Source organism: Triturus cristatus, chromosome 6 (genome assembly GCF_964204655.1).
Source record: "Triturus cristatus chromosome 6, aTriCri1.1, whole genome shotgun sequence".
NCBI classification, from domain to species: Eukaryota; Metazoa; Chordata; class Amphibia; order Caudata; family Salamandridae; genus Triturus; species Triturus cristatus.
The window spans coordinates 1,890,732,940-1,890,752,587 of record NC_140589.1 but is presented as its reverse complement, the minus strand read 5'-3'; the positions used below and the strand labels follow the sequence as shown (position 1 = coordinate 1,890,752,587).

At 42.9% G+C, this 19,648-nt stretch overlaps 1 protein-coding gene across 5 annotated transcripts in view; it reads left to right on the top strand.

Annotated features, from left to right (window-relative positions):
* The window catches only part of LOC146822320 (zinc finger protein 135-like), a 127,896-nt gene that overhangs the window by 60,495 nt on the left and 47,753 nt on the right, over positions 1–19,648 (top strand). For all 5 annotated transcript variants that reach the window (XM_085613405.1, XM_085613406.1, XM_085613402.1 and 2 more), the window contains 2 exons: positions 1,991–2,117; positions 6,616–6,732. In XM_085613405.1, coding sequence (XP_085469531.1) covers positions 1,991–2,117; positions 6,616–6,732 — 244 coding nt within the window. The remainder of the gene's footprint in view (positions 1–1,990; positions 2,118–6,615; positions 6,733–19,648) is intronic.

The following is a 19,648-nucleotide window of genomic DNA, read 5'->3' as shown; positions in this document are numbered from 1 at the left end:
TTGTGTGCTGACATAATCAGCTAGGAAAACAATTGATCTAGATCAAATGTCTCTCCTGATAAGAAAATATGAATTTCTCTTACTGAATCTCCCATTGTTTAATAATACTGTGTATGTCACATTTTATTGCACTGCTTTTGTGTACATTTGTCGTATTGCTTTCTGCAATTTTTAATGTTTTGAATTCTGTGTAATAGGAATTTTTTATTGTGCAATATCAGCTGTTGAATAATTTTTAAATAAAAAATACTGTATTTTTTATATCAGTTTTTCTGAGGGATTTTCTTTGTGGTCTTATCCTGGTGAATGATTGAGTTAGAGCTGCGAATATAGGTATAGAACATATTTTGCTTTAATACAGAAGGGGAATTATTACTGACTTTTGTCTAACTGGTGCTCCACCCCTTTCTGTGGCACGGGGCCCCTCTCTCTTTGTTTGGCGCCTGTCTATTGAACCTCAGCACCCTCTGAAAGATACAGCCTAAGAAGGAAGTACTTTGCAGCTTAGTGAGCTTGATTCCTGAGGTTCTAGGGACAACAAACAATACTCGAGGGTGGCACAGTTGTCCTTTAAAACTAGTTTGACAGTCTTCAAGGTGTATCTGCATTTAATTACTCTGTTAATCTCCGTTATTCCTTAATGCTAAATGGCACAGGAAAATTTACACTTCAGCAGCCAGAACATACAATCCATGCTAAAGCTGGATCTAATTTAATCTTCTTTCCTGTTCTATGACAAATAAAACTTTGTTAATCTACCAGTCTTCTTCAGAGCTTCAAATGTGCAGGAAAAATTATCGCAGTTGACTATTACTCCTTATAGGAGAGACAAAACGGTGCTCCTGCACAAAGAACTTGATTTTGCAAAAATAGGGCTAAAAGAGTTCACACAGCACCTTGGCTGTAGAAAAGAATAGAATATGGTCCACAATGCAAACAACCACATGGCAAGAATTTCAAACAAAGTCCTAAGCCCATTACACAAAATATATTTAGCAAAACACAGCCAGCGCTCTCACATCATATACAATAGCTTTCACGGACCTGGTTCAGAGCAAACTCCATAGGAGGTTCCGTACTGTGTGACCACCCAAGTGACATCCCATGTACAACGGCAAAATGATCTGAATGTCTTGTTCCTTGAGAAAATATTCTCTCTGACAACCGAAAAAACATAACCTACCTCTACCACAGCCTCCACCCTCCCACTACTCCTTCCCTTGAAAGGGCCACAACAGTTTGATTATATGACGCCAACCCAAAGTTCTAATTAAAAGCAGGGCACTTATTTTGCTTGCAAGGTTCATATTTGTGCACATGAAGTTCAAAACTCTACCTCCACAGAAGGACCCAGTTCGTACCCGACCTCGCTAGGCTGGCTTCTCCTCTAGAAGAGATGCCAGTTCAAGATGCTGATCCACGCACACAAAGCCCTGCACAGCGAATGACCAGCACATATCAACACACGCATGACCTTCCACAAACCGACCAGGCACCTAAGATCAGCCTTGCTCTTCCTTGCTGACACTCCCCCGGATACACCGAGGCACAGCAGAGGCCATTCCTTCTCACACCGGGCGGCCAAAGCCTGGAACAGCCTAGCACTGCACCTCAGCACCGCTCCAGCAATCCAGGATCAGACTCCAGGACTGGCTGTTCGAAAGAACAGATCACCACACAACAGCGAGTGATCTGCTGCGCTCTATAAAGAACGATTGATTGATTGAAAACTGCAGACCTTTTAACTGGCATTATGATGGTGATTTGAGGGAAATGTGGATGTCCAAGAATAGTGGTAATGATAGCAAAGGTACTGAAAGGGGGTGGAAGTGTGTGTGTGTGTAACGGAGAGAGAGACGGAGAGATGCGAGTGGCATTACAAGATGATTGTAAATGAAGATTCTGTGTTTGTAGATTCATGCTTTCTTAAATGTATTTGATAGTCAAACGTTAGTCTATACATCTGATCTTGTCAACATCTGTTTTTCAGGCATCAGTTGAATTCCGTGACGTCACCATCTGCTTCTCGCAGAGGGAGTGGCTTGATCTGCAAGAGCAGGAGAAGGAGATCTACAGGAAGGTGATCACAGAGATCCACCGAGCCTTTATCGCAATGGGTAAGAAGCATTTCTTAATTATTATTATTTTTTATCGAATTTTTTACAACATATAACATGTGATCGACAACGCTTTGTCGTTACAGGATGGCAGCCCAAACTGGCTGTGTTAGTTGTAGTACAAATTCAGCTTACGTATGCTTGGGTGCCCCTCTATCCACTGTCCCAGTAGGAGAAAAGGAAGGAGTGAAAGGGGAAAGGAAAGGAATTAAGGTAGAGAGAGAGAGATAGCGTAACAAGAAGTTTACTATTTTCTCGTTGGTTTCTTGATCCGGTGTGGGTGTGCTTACGATCCGATTGATTTGTTTTGTTATGCCTATTCACGGCAGAACATTGCAATTGTAAAACCTAAAGTTAAGAGCAACAGCATTTATGTTAAGGAGGCTTTGAAAAAGGATCCATAAAAAGAGAGAACGGCATGCCTGAACTTAAGATAACCACAGGGGTTCCAGGGACTGAGGACATTCAGGGAGCAGCAGACACACAATATACATGAACACAGATGTTAAGAATTGGAAAATGTAGCAGCGACCAGGCAGCTGTTTGAAATACCAACCCCGACACTCCTCCGTTTCCAATGCTCTTCCCTAAAGTGAGAGCAGCCGTTCACCATCAGGAACAAACAGAGATAGAAATGCTTCTTACCCTTGGACAAATTCCCTTCTTTGGTCAGTGGAGTAAACATCATTAGAACATTGGAATGTCGGGAGCTCCATTGAAAACAATGGAGTGCTCCGGGCTCATAATGGCTGGTGTAAGCCCGGAGCGCCAACCTTCCAATGTTTCTTTGTTCACAGCTCTGGCTGTGAACAAAGGCTGCAGGGAGCCTGAGGGGATTTCAATCCCCTCGCGCTCCCTGAAGCCTTTGTTTTATTTGTTAGAACATTCTGACCTCTAGTGGCAGAATGTTCTAATAGCCTTTTAGCCCTTCGTAGCAGGGCTATACCGGCTATTAAAGTCCCGCTGCTTTGTTAAAGTCCCTCGCCTTCGGCTCGGGCCTTTAACGCTGCAGCGGGCCTTTAATAGCCGGTATAGCCCGCTACGGCGGGCTATAAGGCTATATTAGAACATTGGAATGTTGGGAGCTCCATTGAAAACAATGGAGTAGCTCCGGGCTTATAATGGCTGGTAGAAGCCCGGAACCCCAACATTCCAATGTTTCTTTGTTCACAGCTCTGGCTGTGAACAAACGCTTCAGGGATCCTGAGGGGATTTCAATCCCCTCGCGCTCCCTGAAGCCTTTGTTTTATTTGTTACAACACTCTGACCTCTAGTGGCAGAATGTTCTAATAGCCTTATAGCCCTTTGTAGCAGGGCTATACCTGCTATTAAAGTCCCGCTGCTTTGTTAAAGTCCCTCGCCTTCGGCTTGGGCCTTTAACGATGCAGCGGGCCTTTAATAGCCGGTATAGCCCGCTACGGCGGGCTATAAGTCTATAATAGGTACTGGCTGCTTGGAGTATCCTTCCACCTCTACCCGAGTGCTTGCATTGAAATGCATGAGGGACTACTTTACAGCGATAGCCCTCTTGGTCTCTTTCTGTTGGCTTTATTGGACGTACGCTGCACCCTTTAACGCATTAAACCAAGACATGTAGGCTTTGCCAATGCTTGTTCATTATATCTTCAGGCTGCAATGAGAGATTGATGCGAGGCTTGCCCCAATAAATAGCCCAGAATGTAAAGAAAGAAGAGATAGTTTTTATGAGTATGCATAGAGACTGCAGAAGTACATGTATAGAAACAACCTAATGTTGATTGAAAAAAGCTCTGGCAAAGAAGCGCGTAAACACCCAGGCAGTTTCAAATTGTGTTGTGAAATGGTTCTGTTCATTACTCTTCTGTAGTCAAACCTCTGATAGCAGTCTTGTATCAGTGCAGCTCAGCTCTCCCTGCGGTCATGAGTCATTATAATCACATAAATGTATGACAAAATGAGTACAAGCAAAGGCCAGGTGCAGTCCATCATAGTGTCTCTTTATTAGAAATAGAGGCGAGTGTATATCCGCCATAGAGATGTCTGAATGGACTGCAGTGGATCTTCGCTCCTTTAATTGTGTCATGGCTTCATGTGATTATAGTGACCCACGATCGCAGGCTGCGCTCAGTCGCAGTGACACAAGACTGTTACTATGGGGCTTTCCTTGGGTGAGCCTTTGGCTTTCCTTGGGTGAGTCTTTGGCTTTCCTTGGGTGAGCCTTTGGCTTTCCTTGGGTGAGCCTTTGGCTTTCCTTGGGTGAGCCTTTGGCTTTCCTTGGGTGAGCCTTTGGCTTTCCATGGGTGAGCCTTTGGCTTTCCTTGGGTGAGCCTTTGGCTTTCCTTGGGTGAGCCTTTGGCTTTCCTTGGGTGAGCCTTTGGCTTTCCTTGGGTGAGCCTTTGGCTTTCCATGGTTGAGCCTTTGGCTTTCCTTGGGTGAGCCTTTGGCTTTCCATGGGTGAGCGTTTGGCTTTTCTTGGGTGAGCCTTTGGCTTTCCTTGGGTGAGCCTTTGGCTTTCCTTGGGTGAGCCTTTGGCTTTCCTTGGGTGAGCCTTTGGCTTTCCTTGGGTGAGCCTTTGGCTTTCCATGGGTGAGCCTTTGGCTTTCCTTGTGTGAGCCTTTGGCTTTCCATGGGTGAGCCTTTGGCTTTCCTTGGGTGAGCCTTTGGCTTTCCTTGGGTGAGCCTTTGGCTTTCCATGGGTGAGCCTTTGGCTTTCCTTGGGTGAGCCTTTGGCTTTCCTTGGGTGAGCCTTTGGCTTTCCATGGGTGAGCCTTTGGCTTTCCTTGTGTGAGCCTTTGGCTTTCCATGGGTGAGCCTTTGGCTTTCCTTGGGTGAGCCTTTGGCTTTCCTAGGGTGAGCCTTTGGCTTTCCTTGGGTGAGCCTTTGGCTTTCCTTGGGTGAGTCTTTGGCTTTCCTTGGGTGAGCCTTTGGCTTTCCTTGGGTGAGCCTTTGGCTTTCCATGGGTGAGCCTTTGGCTTTCCTTGGGTGAGCCTTTGGCTTTTCTTGGGTGAGCCTTTGGCTTTCCTTGGGTGAGCCTTTGGCTTTCCTTGGGTGAGCCTTTGGCTTTCCTTGGGTGAGCTTTTGGCTTTCCTTGGGTGAGCCTTTGGCTTTCCATGGGTGAGCCTTTGGCTTTCCTTGTGTGAGCCTTTGGCTTTCCATGGGTGAGCCTTTGGCTTTCCTTGGGTGAGCCTTTGGCTTTCCTTGGGTGAGCCTTTGGCTTTCCATGGGTGAGCCTTTGGCTTTCCTTGGGTGAGCCTTTGGCTTTCCTTGGGTGAGCCTTTGGCTTTCCATGGGTGAGCCTTTGGCTTTCCTTGTGTGAGCCTTTGGCTTTCCATGGGTGAGCCTTTGGCTTTCCTTGGGTGAGCCTTTGGCTTTCCTAGGGTGAGCCTTTGGCTTTCCTTGGGTGAGCCTTTGGCTTTCCTTGGGTGAGTCTTTGGCTTTCCTTGGGTGAGCCTTTGGCTTTCCTTGGGTGAGCCTTTGGCTTTCCATGGGTGAGCCTTTGGCTTTCCTTGGGTGAGCCTTTGGCTTTCCTTGGGTGAGCCTTTGGCTTTCCATGGGTGAGCCTTTGGCTTTCCTTGGGTGAGTCTTTGGCTTTCCTTGGGTGAGCCTTTGGCTTTCCTTGGGTGAGCCTTTGGCTTTCCTTGGGTGAGCCTTTGGCTTTCCTTGGGTGAGCCTTTGGCTTTCCTTGGGTGAGCCTTTGGCTTTCCTTGGGTGAGCCTTTGGCTTTCCTTGGGTGAGCCTTTGGCTTTCCATGGGTGAGCCTTTGGCTTTCCATGGGTGAGCCTTTGGCTTTCCTTGGGTGAGCCTTTGGCTTTCCTTGGGTGAGCCTTTGGCTTTCCTTGGGTGAGTCTTTGGCTTTCCTTGGGTGAGCCTTTGGCTTTCCTTGGGTGAGCCTTTGGCTTTCCTTGGGTGAGTCTTTGGCTTTCCATGGGTGAGCCTTTGGCTTTCCATGGGTGAGCCTTTGGCTTTCCTTGGGTGAGTCTTTGGCTTTCCTTGGGTGAGCCTTTGGCTTTCCTTGGGTGAGCCTTTGGCTTTCCTTGTGTGAGCCTTTGGCTTTCCATGGGTGAGCCTTTGGCTTTCCATGGGTGAGCCTTTGGCTTTCCTTGGGTGAGCCTTTGGCTTTCCTTGGGTGAGCCTTTGGCTTTCCATGGGTGAGCCTTTGGCTTTCCTTGGGTGAGTCTTTGGCTTTCCTTGGGTGAGCCTTTGGCTTTCCTTGGGTGAGTCTTTGGCTTTCCTTGGGTGAGCCTTTGGCTTTCCATGGGTGAGCCTTTGGCTTTCCATGGGTGAGCCTTTGGCTTTCCATGGGTGAGCCTTTGGCTTTCCATGGGTGAGCCTTTGGCTGAGGGGTTGTGCTGGTTCATCTCGCTAATGTGCCATAATTGTGAATCTGGACTGGCGACTGCGATCGGTGCAGTTTGTTCAGGCACCTAAACCACTGACCCTTTATTGCAGTGACGGTGCACCAGTGGATGGGACGCATGTTGATCATATAATATGCATCTGTCTTCCCTTGTCCTGACAGGCTTCGCCATTGTGAACCCCGGGCTTGTTTTCCGTATTAAGGCAGAAGAGCAGCAGCTGGGTCTCCATGATTCCCTGGACCTGGGTGAATCAAGGTCTTCTTCTTTGTCCCTGAACAGTAAGTTCTTTGTTTGTTTGTGGGCGCTACACGACATTGCAGGGTGAGTGGTGGGTGTAGTTGGTGGCTCTGGTGCCGCAGCTTGAGCCATGGTGCTTATGTATTTATAATCAGTATAAGAGGTGTGTTAATGATTCTGCCAAAAGTCGTATTCTTTTTTTCAACGTTTTTATATGTGTAGGGACTGGTGTATTTGGTACTCCTCTACTGCTATTATGTGCGCTGTTTCTATGATGGCACTTTCCACGATGCTATATTTTCACCTTTATTGAAAGGAATGTGCTACAGTTCGTTGAAATGTTTGTCAGCTGTAATTACGATTGTTCTTTGTAATTGTTATATTATTTTATGTGGCCCTACATCGGAGTTCCGAATCATAAAATATAAATTGATTGCTCCAGAGTGCTGCCTGACGTCATTTGTGCGAGCATATTATCTGCCTGAATCTTTTCGTCAAAGAAGTAAATTGTATTAAAAAAGTCTTTCTTGGACAGAGTTTATTCTAGGATAAAAGACACAGGAATACATCTCCCACGAGTCTCATGTGGCATCACTGGCTGACAGTGGCAGAAGGGGGTCATTTGAAGTAGCATTTCAGGCTGCCCTCTGCGCCAGTGGGTTACTAGCAGCAACCGTCAAGCGGTTCTTCGTGCGTTGTTTAACCCTAGCCCCAAATGACAAGAATTCCGTGTCCTTTAAGCGTTCTGGAGGAAAAAAATTAAGAATAATTCAGGAGACTTGCAGGGGTAGACCTTTTAAGTACTACTGATTCCCCTAAATTAAGATTTTTTTTTCTTTCAAAATCAGAGAAAATAGTCACTCTAGCAGAATTTGCTGCTGGATCAGGTGGGCTTGGAAACCGAGATATGCCCTGGCTAAGGGGTATGTCGTGCAGAATGCATTGCAAAAAGAGCCCACGGTGTCCAGACGAGCGACCTGGTTGCCCCTTGGCACGGAAAGGGAGACGGGATATGGGTAGCTTATCCGTGCCAGATCTCGGAGGGCACCAGAGTGCTTTGGCATCTGCGTGTGATTAACGCGCAGCCAGTGGTATTTTTTCAATCAAAAGCGTCCCCTCCAGTCTCCCTCCTTTGTTCGAGCCCTGCATAATAACCTTGGTAAGATCGGGGCTCCCTCCGGGTTCACAAAAGAAGAAAGATATATAGTTATGGTTATGTTCAAAATACATCCGATGTTGTCTGCTTCTGCTGAGACCACACAATATTGTTTGGATTGGCTGGCCTGCACAAAGGGGGTCCATATGTGCACCTTCCGGCTAGCATATGGGGTTCCTTATCAGGTATATAAATTGATTTTATGAGCAATCCAAAAGAAAATGAAGCTTGTGGATTACATTTTGACTGCTGTAGAGGAATAAATAACAGCACAATCGTTTTTTCTTAACAAGCACAAAAGTGAAAGCAATTTCAAAGCCAAGCAAAGTAACGCGGCTCACTAAGAACATCAAAGCGGCCGCAAAAGTGATCGCAAGCGCGGCCAGCGCTGCGCTTAATGAGCATGACGAGGAAAGCCATATGGCGCCTCTGCTCATAAGCGCGCGCCCGCACACATGCACTCACTCTCTAGGCTGGCCATGGTAGAATTTTTTTAAGCCCTTACTAAAAGTCTTGCCAGACCAGCGCATGCGCTGGGTCAGGCAAGACCTAAAAAGCACAGTAACATTTGTATCAGCTAGCCAAAAGGGAGTGTACTCGCTGTACTTTTTCATCCTCAAAACCATGTGACCAGTCTTGTGTCTCAGAGTGCTCAGTTGTTAAATTATTTCCCACTACTCCAAGATGACGGATTTGCAGAACATCATTTTGCGTATACAAGCAGGGGACTACATGATGGCTCTCTATCTCAGCTATGCACACTTCCAGATTCCCCCTCCACTAGGCTCATCGTTTGTATCTGAGATTTGTGGTACACATTACCATTCAGAGTTCGACTATTTGGGATGATAAACCCTAAGAGTATTTACTAAATGACTAGCTGTTGTGGCAGCACATTAAAAGTGCAGCCAAATGTGGATCAATGACCTAACATCAATGGACACAATACTGATTTACAAAAATAGGGGTAAATAAATATAGTTCACCATAATAATGCCTTCCCCTACTTAACTAATAAAAATACAAATATTGAGAACCAAAATATTGTTCACTAACGGTGACAACTAAAATATTGGAAATAAAAATATTGTATCCTTTAAATAAACATATTTATAGTAAAACATATTGCCTAACACTATATCCACTACATTAATATCAACAAAATAAATTTCAAAACATAAAAATAACATTGTATGTTAAACAAAATATAAAAACAAACATTAAAAAACATATATAAATATTTGAACAGCATTAAAATTATTCATTCAGATATACACCATAGATGGTGAATATCAAAACACACATATACCTTTGATATATGTCCTAAGTGCTAATGAACAAAGTAGCCATTACTATGAAATACTAAATTGCATTAAAATAAAAACAAACACCTACTGCCCTCATAAAATAATAATAGATATTGAACAAGCTGGGATTTGAATCAAGTTCAAAGTTTTATTCGGTTTGTAATAACAACCATAAAAGCGACAAAGAAGAAACACATTATACATTATAGCAACATTCACAAAGCAAAATACATAGTAAAATATCTGCAGATTTTACAGAAAGTGACGTGTGCTAACAATGAACATTATGTGCAAATTACGCTATAAAGTATTATTTGCCAACTGTATTCCTAATTAGGTTACTGTAAAATGGCGCTTATCAACTGTATTCAGTTCTGTGCAAATTACTTAACCGCTATATGCCAAGTACCAAATCATTTTAAAAACAAACTTTAAAAAATGATGGATTTCCTAGCAGCAATACTTTTTAAGATGTACAGCGCTACGTGAAAACAAACATCCGGGCTTTCCAGGGAAGAAACTAACCTCATAGCATTTTTAGTGGTCCGGGCATTATATTTTAAAAACAGGGGTTTTAGATAAAATTTCCTTAGTGAGAGATAACATTTACAAAACATTAAAAAATGGCAACAACTTTGCTTAGACATGTTATCACAAGGACACACAGAGCCAGTGCTTTTTTTTATAATCGGGAAAGCCACAAGATGGTGGACGATCCCTAACCTTAATCGTGTCAGAACAAAGCGATGGGTGGATTTCGTTACATCAGTCAAATATGCCTGGCAACCAGCTTTAAGATTTAGTTGTTGGTAGTATATCAAAGTGGGTTGTTTCCCAAATAGACTCTCTCGGTCCACCTTTTTGTAATCTAGGAAGGTTTCTTTGATCTCCCTTTTTGCAATTAAAGTCACATTCTCTAGTTCTGAGTAGATATTGTAATTAAACAAAAGTCTATACCAGTAATTAATGAAGCTCAACCAGGGGATACGGGAACACTGGTCCAACTTCAGACAATCTGTAATAATACGTTGTGTAAATAGCGTTTCCTCTTTCGACCATATAGAACGCCATAATAGAAGGGGACGTAATGCGGCTAAATCTGAGATATAATTTAGTCCCACTTCCTGATGTATCAAATCTATAGAGGCTGAAGGGGGAACGCTCAGCAAGCGTTTGAGAAAGGTGTTTTCGTCTTGCTGTAATGACTTCTCAAAGTGGTGCCCCCAGATGCCAGCTCCATAAAGGGCAGAAGTTACACACCTGGCATTATAAATAGCAACCATATCTTTAATTCTTCTTGCTCCCACTTTGGTTGAAAATCTGAAAATACTATTGGTATTTTTACTCATTTTGAGTCGTATGTTATCATATTCGCGTAGCCATTTCCCATCTCCTGTAAAGGTTACGCCGAGGTAACAGAAAGATCTAACCAAATACATTTTAGTGCCCTCCAGAAAAAAAGCCTTACTTGACTTAGATGTTTTTTTCCCACATGTCATTACAACTGCCTTAGATTTGTTGATTAAAAGTTTTCTGTCCTTAATAAACAATATAAAATTATTAATAAGGCACTGGAGGCCTATTGGGGTACGTGACTATAAAACCGCATCATCTGCATATAATAAAATTGGGACAGCCTGGCCTTCTATCACGGGGGCATCTGCGGGTAATTCTTTTAAGGTTGCATCCACTTGGTTAGTAAACAATGAAAACAGAAGTGGGGCCAGAACGCATCCCTGACGGATGCCCCTTTTAATGTTAAAAAACGGGGTACATTCACCTGCGGTGCCGTAGCGCACTCTACTGGATAGACGTTCATAAAGTCTTGCCAAGAAATAAACAATTTCTTTAGGGGCGCCAGTATCCAGTAGTATGCGCCACAGTATAGAATGATCCACAAGATCAAACTCGCTACTTAAATCGGCAAAACATAAGAACAAATTACCGCCTTTCACTAAAGTGTATTTACTAAGCAAGTCAAGGTTGACACACTGTTCCAGTGTACCTAGGCCCTTCCTAAACCCATATTGGGCTTGTGAAAGGATTTTGTTGTCTAAGGCCCAGGATTCGAGCCTTTTCAACAGAATCCTACTCATTACCTTAATAGATGAATCTAGTAGCGATATTGGCCGGTAATTTCAGGCTTCTGATTTAGAACCTTTTTTGAAAAGGGGGATAATTAATGAATGTCCCCATGACAGCGGGAAATGATCTTCTACTGCGGCATTAAAAATCCTAGTTAAAATTGGGGCCCATAGGTTAATTTCATTCTTATATAAATCAATAGGAACCCCATCCGGACCTGGGGCTTTGCCTCCTTTACTAACCACTAGTCCTTCGTATATTTCATCAATATTTATCAATAGTGGTAAAACAGGCCAGATAGAATCAATGGAAAGGCTATTATCAGTCCTATCTGGGTTAAAAATGTTAGTAAAATGTTCAATCCAGGCATTACAGTTTACATACGAGGTTAATTCTGGTTGGCAATCATCTTTTAAAAAAGGGCTATTTACTGTCTCCCAGAATAGTTTGCTATTATTAGTTGCTGCAGCTAAACTAAGTTTATCCCATGCTTCACCTTGCAATTCTTTTTTACGGGCATCAATAGTCCGTTTATATTTAGAACGTAATTCTTGTATATTTATTTTATTACGAGGCTTAATTCCTAGTGCTAACTTCAGGCTATGTAAGGCCTGGGTACAATTCATATTGAACCATCCTACGTGTAATTATTATTTTTTTGTTGCATTATGATTCTTGGTAAAGAGGTCCTCTATAATCTTGGTTATTTTAAGGAAACTAGGAATCAGAAGTGTTGGATTTAATTCTTCACTAAGACAGTGATCTATTTCCTGTCTACATTTAGCAATCACTTCCTTTTGTATTTTCTTGGGGTCAACGCCTGACCATTTGATCCTCGTGCCATTTGCTCTTGTGGGGGTAATATTAGTAATACTCTTAGTGTTATTTAGTTGTCTTTTCCCCCAACATAATAATGTTAACGAAATGCTGTTGTGGTCGCTGACAGCCTGTTCTGTAATCCATAAGTTGGCATAATCAGTATTACACGAAATCAAAACATGGTCAATGCTAGTAGCGGCATTCCTGCCTGTAAATGTTGGGCATTTAATGTTATCCCTGTTCACGGTGCAACTCAGAAGTTCGAGGTCGAACTTAGCTATTAAAGAATTTAGTGCTGTACCATATTCACCGTGTGGGAAATGCACATGGTCAGCAACATCCTCCACGTTATGACCTTTCAAGAATCCACAAATTTTTGTTTGGGCCAGCAGACACACTTGGGTATTAAAATCACCGACCCAAAGGATAATAGCTTGTGTATTTGGTTCAGACATTGCGCCCTCTCAATTTCTATTTCCAGTTTGTAAATTGCACTCCCCCTATCGCCATTAAAAATGTTATCATAGTAGTTAACTAGGAGCAAGTCTTTGCCCTTATGGAATTGAAGCCTCATAAGCTGGCAATGATATACAGCTTTTAATTTTGCATTCCACAAGTTTATTGGAAACGAGAATCAATAGGCCACGCTTCGCCCTTCCTGACCTGGAATCAATAGCATTAATCCAATTTGAGGTATATCCCTCTACAAAACTTGGATCTCTATGCCAGGTCTCTTGTAAACAGATTATATCATAATTAGAAGTAATAAAATCTTTCCAAAACGGCGTATCTAATTTCCTTTTAAGACCTGCTACGTTCCATTTCACTATTGTATATCCTTCATTTACGCCTGCCGTAGCTGGCTTACTCCTCAAGTGTAAATTATTTGAGCTGTCCTCAAGTAAAGGCTCTAATATTGCAGCACTTGCTGTCATCTCAATTTCAGACTGCCCCTCCCAAGTTATTTCTTGCAGTTCACTGCCAATATTTACAACCATATTACGATAGGACTTATTATAAACTTCTTGTACTATGGGCAGAGAGAATGACCGCCCCGCCTCTAATGCTGCTCCTTGTGCTATGGCATCGTCGGCCCCTATTAAATTAGATACCTGCCCTATTTCATCAACTAACACAAGTCAGTCGTTATCTTCCAAAGAATTTAGTGCCTGATATCTGTTATATAAAGGAACATTTATACAGGATGATGATTGCACTAATGATAATGCTTGGTTAGGGAAAGGGAGGTTGTGAATTAAATTACCCTGATTCCTACTCAGCATTAGATGCCTATAAAAATAACCCAATGGCAAGAGAGTCGTATTGTACTCTCGAGGGGACGGTGGTGGAGCATTTTCTAAGGTGTTCTTCGCCCAAACAGAGGACTTAGAATTAATAATGATACAATCTCCTTCAAATTTTTTATTCAGAGGGCCTATCCATCCTACCCGTTGCGTTAACAATATCTGGTTAGCCCCTGACAACGGGAAATCGCAGTTGTTAGACAACCAATGCAAGGTTTTATTTTTAAGTGTGTCATGATTTTCCCGCTGGTCCTTCCTTAACTTAGGTACATTCACTAAGACTGCCACATATGCCCCACATTCAGGGGGTAAATCAATAGATGAAGGTATTTTATTTGTTTCAGAAAGTAACAAATCGTTGTCTGTTCTATTGGTATCTATTGCCGGGGGGTTGCTAACCCCTACAGGTAATTTCTCCCTTAGATTTTTGCCACAATTTAAAAAAGTAGCATGTTTTGTTTTGCTTTGCATAAAATTTTCCTTCAACACTTGGCTATAAGTTTGATTCCCTAGAGAGAGGCTCTCTGTCTGATTAGTTGCATTAACTGTTGGGGGATTGCTACTGTTATCGGTGACCAAAATGTGGTCCTCCCTGCAAATAGCTGTCCTCAGACTGCCCTTCTCCATTCCTGCATATATTTTCTCAAAACTACCATGTAATTTATGTACTTCCTTAGCTATATTATCTATTCTATTGTGGTAAATAATTTAATTACCGGGACTTAATTTGATACAGAACATAATAAAAATAGCTCAATAAATAAGAGGCAGAATCCGTGGTATTAGAGGTTCGGAATGGGCTTTATTCCAATGGACGATTCGGAATCGTGGTCTCCAGGTTCCATCACCACGGAGGTTCAGGAAGTGAAGTACATACATTATTGATAATTAATCATTTTTATACAATAGGCATTACAGTGGAGCAAATGCGAGAGGCGTAACAATTGATAAGGAAGATAACATTATTCATGCGTAATGAAAATGGGCGTGATTGGGCGTAACAAAGGAACGTCATCAGGCATGATGTCATAATGGGGTGGTTCCATGAAAGAATTTCGTAATGTCAGCAGAAATACTTGGCAGAGATGCGCGCGCAGCAGCATGACGTGTGATTGACGTGCAGCTAGGGGGTGAAGGGGACTTGACATTTAGCTCTACATGTGGCGACAGATGTCTGGGGGGTCAAGTCAACCTAATCCCAAATCATATCTAACATCCTATGTTTAAAGAACTATGTTATCCAAAAGAGAGGCCTTCTTGGAGTAGAATCTTATTCTATACTGACTATACTGACTGTTAGTGCGTGTACAAGCGTCTAAGTGTCTACACTAGATGCGAGGGCAGGAATCTTCCATAGTAACAGGACTATGAATTACTTGTATAAAGACAGGGAAGCCGGGCCTTTGCTCAATAGCCGGCAGAATGTTTACTTAAGCTACTAGACAGGAATGCATTGGGCAGGGAGCGGAACAGATAATTTCCGAAGGTGAAATACAGTTCTTGGCAGGCAGCAAACTGATGTCAGGCATCGTGAGCCGCGCAGAGGATGAGACAAAGTTCATGGTCACAGATGCAGGCTCGGACTGGAGCTTCAGAGACAGAAAGCAAGAAAAGCTTGATGACAGAATCAGGGCCTACTTGCCTGGACTGTAAAATGGCATAAGTGAACCATATAAAGGCGGTGGCCTTTCGTACTTAGGAATGGAATATCCGGCCCATTCATGGCGGATCAACAGAGGACATGTTAACGGTGGACGCACATGTATTTGCGTCTTCATAACTGGAACTGGAGGGAACATACATGTACTTGTAACATGCACATAGAACCGTTGGGGTCCAAGATAGGGGACATAACTGACCAGAAAAATCCATATTTCCACATTCCCTCCTTGTCCCCTACTTGCCCGTCAAGAGATATCAATCTTCATTAATCCATTGATCTGTTCATATAACATCATTTGTTCTTCTTTCTTCTTCCGGGATCTTGAATGAAAATCTTGATGTGGAATGCACGATGTGGCACACAGACCACAAATCGCTGGTCCACATTGCAGGCATAAGCAGCAACTGAATAGTATGAGAAGGCCAATACCTAGGAAGGATAGAACTCTCCATCCCCAGGCTGATAACACGCTCCAAAACCAACCGGACCAAGTCCAGGTGCCTGGATTCTGGTGTATCTGGCTTACAATCTTATGAAGGCGGGTTATGGCTTTATATACAGATGGCGAATTTTCTGGTATGAATACGCAGCAGCTTGATCCGATGACCCTACAAGCTCCGCCCCTATCGGCCAGGATGACGTCAAGGACAAGACGATTTTGAAGCACAACAATCCGCATAGCAGACTGCTCTTCTGTTAAATTGCCTAAGGCGGAAATAGTTTCGTTCACTACTGCTTCAAGGGTTCTAGTCAATCTACGTATCAGCTTACTATTAGTAACGGTACCGATATAGGGAAAGAGACCTTTATTGAAATCTGTGTATTTTTCCCATGTTGTTTCAGTGTAGTCGACTATTGGGAGATCTCTCCTTTCTCTATTGTGTACTAAATGAGTATTTCTGTGATAATCAGGAGGAGCTAGAAAAACAGGTGGCAAAAGGAATCCAATGTAGCAGGTACCATCCCAATCTAGAGGCAAACGTACATATGCCGTCTGACCACATATAAAATAGGAATGGCGGGAAGCTCTAAATGTCGACTTGCCTTGATCACTAAATTCTATTACAGTGGTGCATCTACTATGGCCCATATGTATGGAACCATTCTTTCTTACACATAATTCACCTTTTACTGGAAATACTGACATGGCGGGCAAAGTTGGAGTAGCTTCGGATTCGATATTTAGGATCATAAGATTAAGCGTAAAGTTACCTAATCCATATACTTCATTTTCTAGATCAGTTCCTGTTCTTTTGGGAAGTCCCTCCTTGTTGGGGTGGCAGACCTTAAGTAAAACTAAGTTCAGATTTCCCCATACCCAGTTGTCTTGATAAACTGCAGAATTTGAATCTAAGGAATTAATTAAACTAAACCATGCTCCACAGGAGCCGTTGTGTGTGAACGGGTATGGAAAAAGGGGTAGAATTCCTTTATAGTTCTGATAGGGAGGGAGTCGGCCACATATCCAACAATTTGTAGCATTGCTAACCTGATGGGAATGATGTAACATACTAATAAAAGTGTTATTGCGCAGCGCAAATCTGTATGACAATTCATGCGGAGGTAATTCACTAAAAGAATGTTCAGCAGTAACATTATAAACATGTCTAGAAATAGGATAATATATGTGCAAAAATATACTTGCAATAATTATTAAAAGACTTAAGAAAAACAAAATTGATAACGTCACTGTGCAATGACTACGCAGTGATTTACAGTATGCATGTCGTTTCAACATTTTTCGGGTTATTTCTCTATTCTGATCTAAGGGATACATGTCGGAGACAAATTCAACCGCTTCACCTTGGAGAGGACTTAAACAATCAAATTTCCCGACTGATTAGATCTGAGTTTTAGTTTATAATGTTCGTGACTACTTGAGTCAACCAAAGGAAGTTTTGAGTCAATGGGTGAGGACACACGAGGTGTAGTTTTTATATCCGATGGTAGTCCATAAAATTTCTTGATATGACTTGAATGTACCCAGCCTTTTCTGCCTTCGATCTTCACGGCTGTCCTTGTGGTGAGCAAGACCAATTGAGGCGACCTCCACCTAGGATCCAGCTGAGTCTTTCGATCAAAGTTCCTCACTAAAACGAGATCCCCTGGAATTACGTCATGGGGTTTCACCTCAGTGTTGTCAGGAAAAGCTGCAGCTACCTGTGAACGACAAGATTGTAGTGCAGACATCAAGGAAGCCAAATAATCTGTCAGCATATTACAGTCGATATCAGTTATTTTACGTGGTATAGGCGTCCCCCACATATTTGGTGGTCTGCCAAAGATCACCTCATACGGGGATAGCCCTGTTCGAGAGTGTGTTACCATTCTCATGTAAAAGAGTGCAACTGGTAATGCTACTACCCAGTCGACACCTTTCTCCCTGCATATTTTGGACAATCTGATTTTCAAAGTTTGATTATGTCGTTCCACGAGACCTGCTGCCTCGGGGTGTCGGACACAATGAAACTTCCACTGATATCCTAACAAAAGTGAAACGTGTTTCATTAGTTCGGATGAGAACGGCTGGCCGTTATCTGAGTAGACAGCACGTGGTAAACCGTACCGTGGGAAGAATTCTCGAACTAACTGTTTGGCAGTAGTCGGGGCAGTGTAATCTGAAACCGGGTACGCTTCGGTCCAACGGGAAAGAGCACAAACAACTACGAGAACATATTTGAATCCTCGACATCGTTCCATCTGGATGTAATCCATCTGGAGGATTTCAAAAGGGTGATCAGGAGGCTGAAATCCACCCTGGTCTACGGGGATGCTTTTTCCTGGGTTGAACTGACAACAGATCATACAGGTACGAACTTTTTGTTTCGCTGCTGCTCGTAAATGTTTGTTGAACCAAATATGTTGAATGCTGTCTAGCATAGCTTTCTCTCCTAGATGCGCTGGACTATGGACAGTGTTAATAATGACTTGGACCATTGAATCAGGAAGGAACCATACAGATTTTTCCTTCGTCATCCATCCTTGATCCGTTTGGATCCCTCCTAATTCAGTCCATTTCCCTATTTCGTCTGGAGTAGCATGTGTCTGTATGTCAATTACATCAAGAGCGGGATCCTTAACCATCATGCAATGTGTTGGTGTCTGGACTATTATCTTTATCATATCGGATGTTTGAGTTTGAGCAGTCTGTTTAGCTGTTCTGTCAGCTAGATCATTGCCTTGAGAAATGATATCAGTGATTTTCATATGAGCTTTGCATTTCATAATCGATATTGCACTGGGTAAATGTATTGTATCTAATAAGGCATGAATGAGGGGTCCGTGCTGAATGTGGGCACCATGAGAAGTTAAATAACCTCTCTCTCGCCACAACACGCCGAAGTCATGTACAACTCCGAATGCATAACGGGAATCAGTGTATATGTTGACTCTTTTATTTGTGGCTTGAATACAGGCTTGTGTCAGAGCGACGAGCTCTGCTGCTTGAGCGGACAAGGTATTTATACACTTGGTTTCAATAATTTCAGTGTCTGTTGTGACTGCATAAGCGGCCACTAATTCTCCTGTACCTGTTCTCATACATGAACCATCTACATACAACGTCAAGTCTGGATCTGACAATGGGACATCTGTCAAGTCTTGTCTGGGTTTCGTCGTTATTGTAATAACATCAATACAATCATGAGCTAGTGGGTCTGTTCCATTTACAGGTAAAAGTGTGGCAGGATTCAATGTGTTACAACGTCTGATTTCTATATGTGGCTGAAACAATGTTAATTCGTAACCTGTAAGTCGCGCTATAGTCAAGTGTTGTGTTTGCGTTCGATTCACAAGAACCTCTACTGCGTGTGGTACTTGTACTGTCAATGGATGTCCTAACACTATGGCATCGCTTTGTCTGATTGCTAAAGCTGTCGCTGCCACTGATTTCAGGCACGCAGGCAGAGCCTGAGCTACGGGATCTAATGTACTAGAAAAATAAGCACACGGTTTGTGTGATCCTGCTTGTTCCTGTGTGAGTACTGACAAGGCAGTACCTTCTCGTTCTGTAACAAAGAGTGTAAAATGTTTCCTGTAACATGGTGTTGCTAAAACAGGTGCTTGGCATAGAGCTTTCTTTAAGCTTTCAAAAGCTAGTGTGTGTTCCTGAGTCCAAGGGAGGACAGTCGATGTGGCTGCCTCCTGTGTTGTTAATTGAATGAGTGGTTTTGCTAGAAATGCATACTGAGGGATCCACTGCCTACAATATGAAGTGAGGCCTATGAAAGCCCGCACCTCCTTTTGTGTCTTGGGTGTTGGCATATTTGCAATTAGCTGGATACGATCTGGTGTAAGCTGCCTTCCCTCCTTGGACAGCGAGTGACCAAGGTAAATAACTCGCTGGACACAGAATTGCAGCTTAGAAGGGGACACCTTGTGCCCCTTTTCGGCTAGAAATTGTAAAACCGTCAGTGATGCTTTTTCACATTCAGGTTCGCTTCGGGCGGTGATCAGCAGATCATCGACATATTGAAGCAGAGCAGTGTTGACTGGCATGTGTATACTGTCAAGTTCTCGTTTCAGTGCTTGGCTATAGATGCTGGGGCTTTCTGTAAATCCTTGAGGTGCGCGTGTGAATTTAAAGCTACGTCTATTTAAACTAAATCCGAACAAGTATTGGCT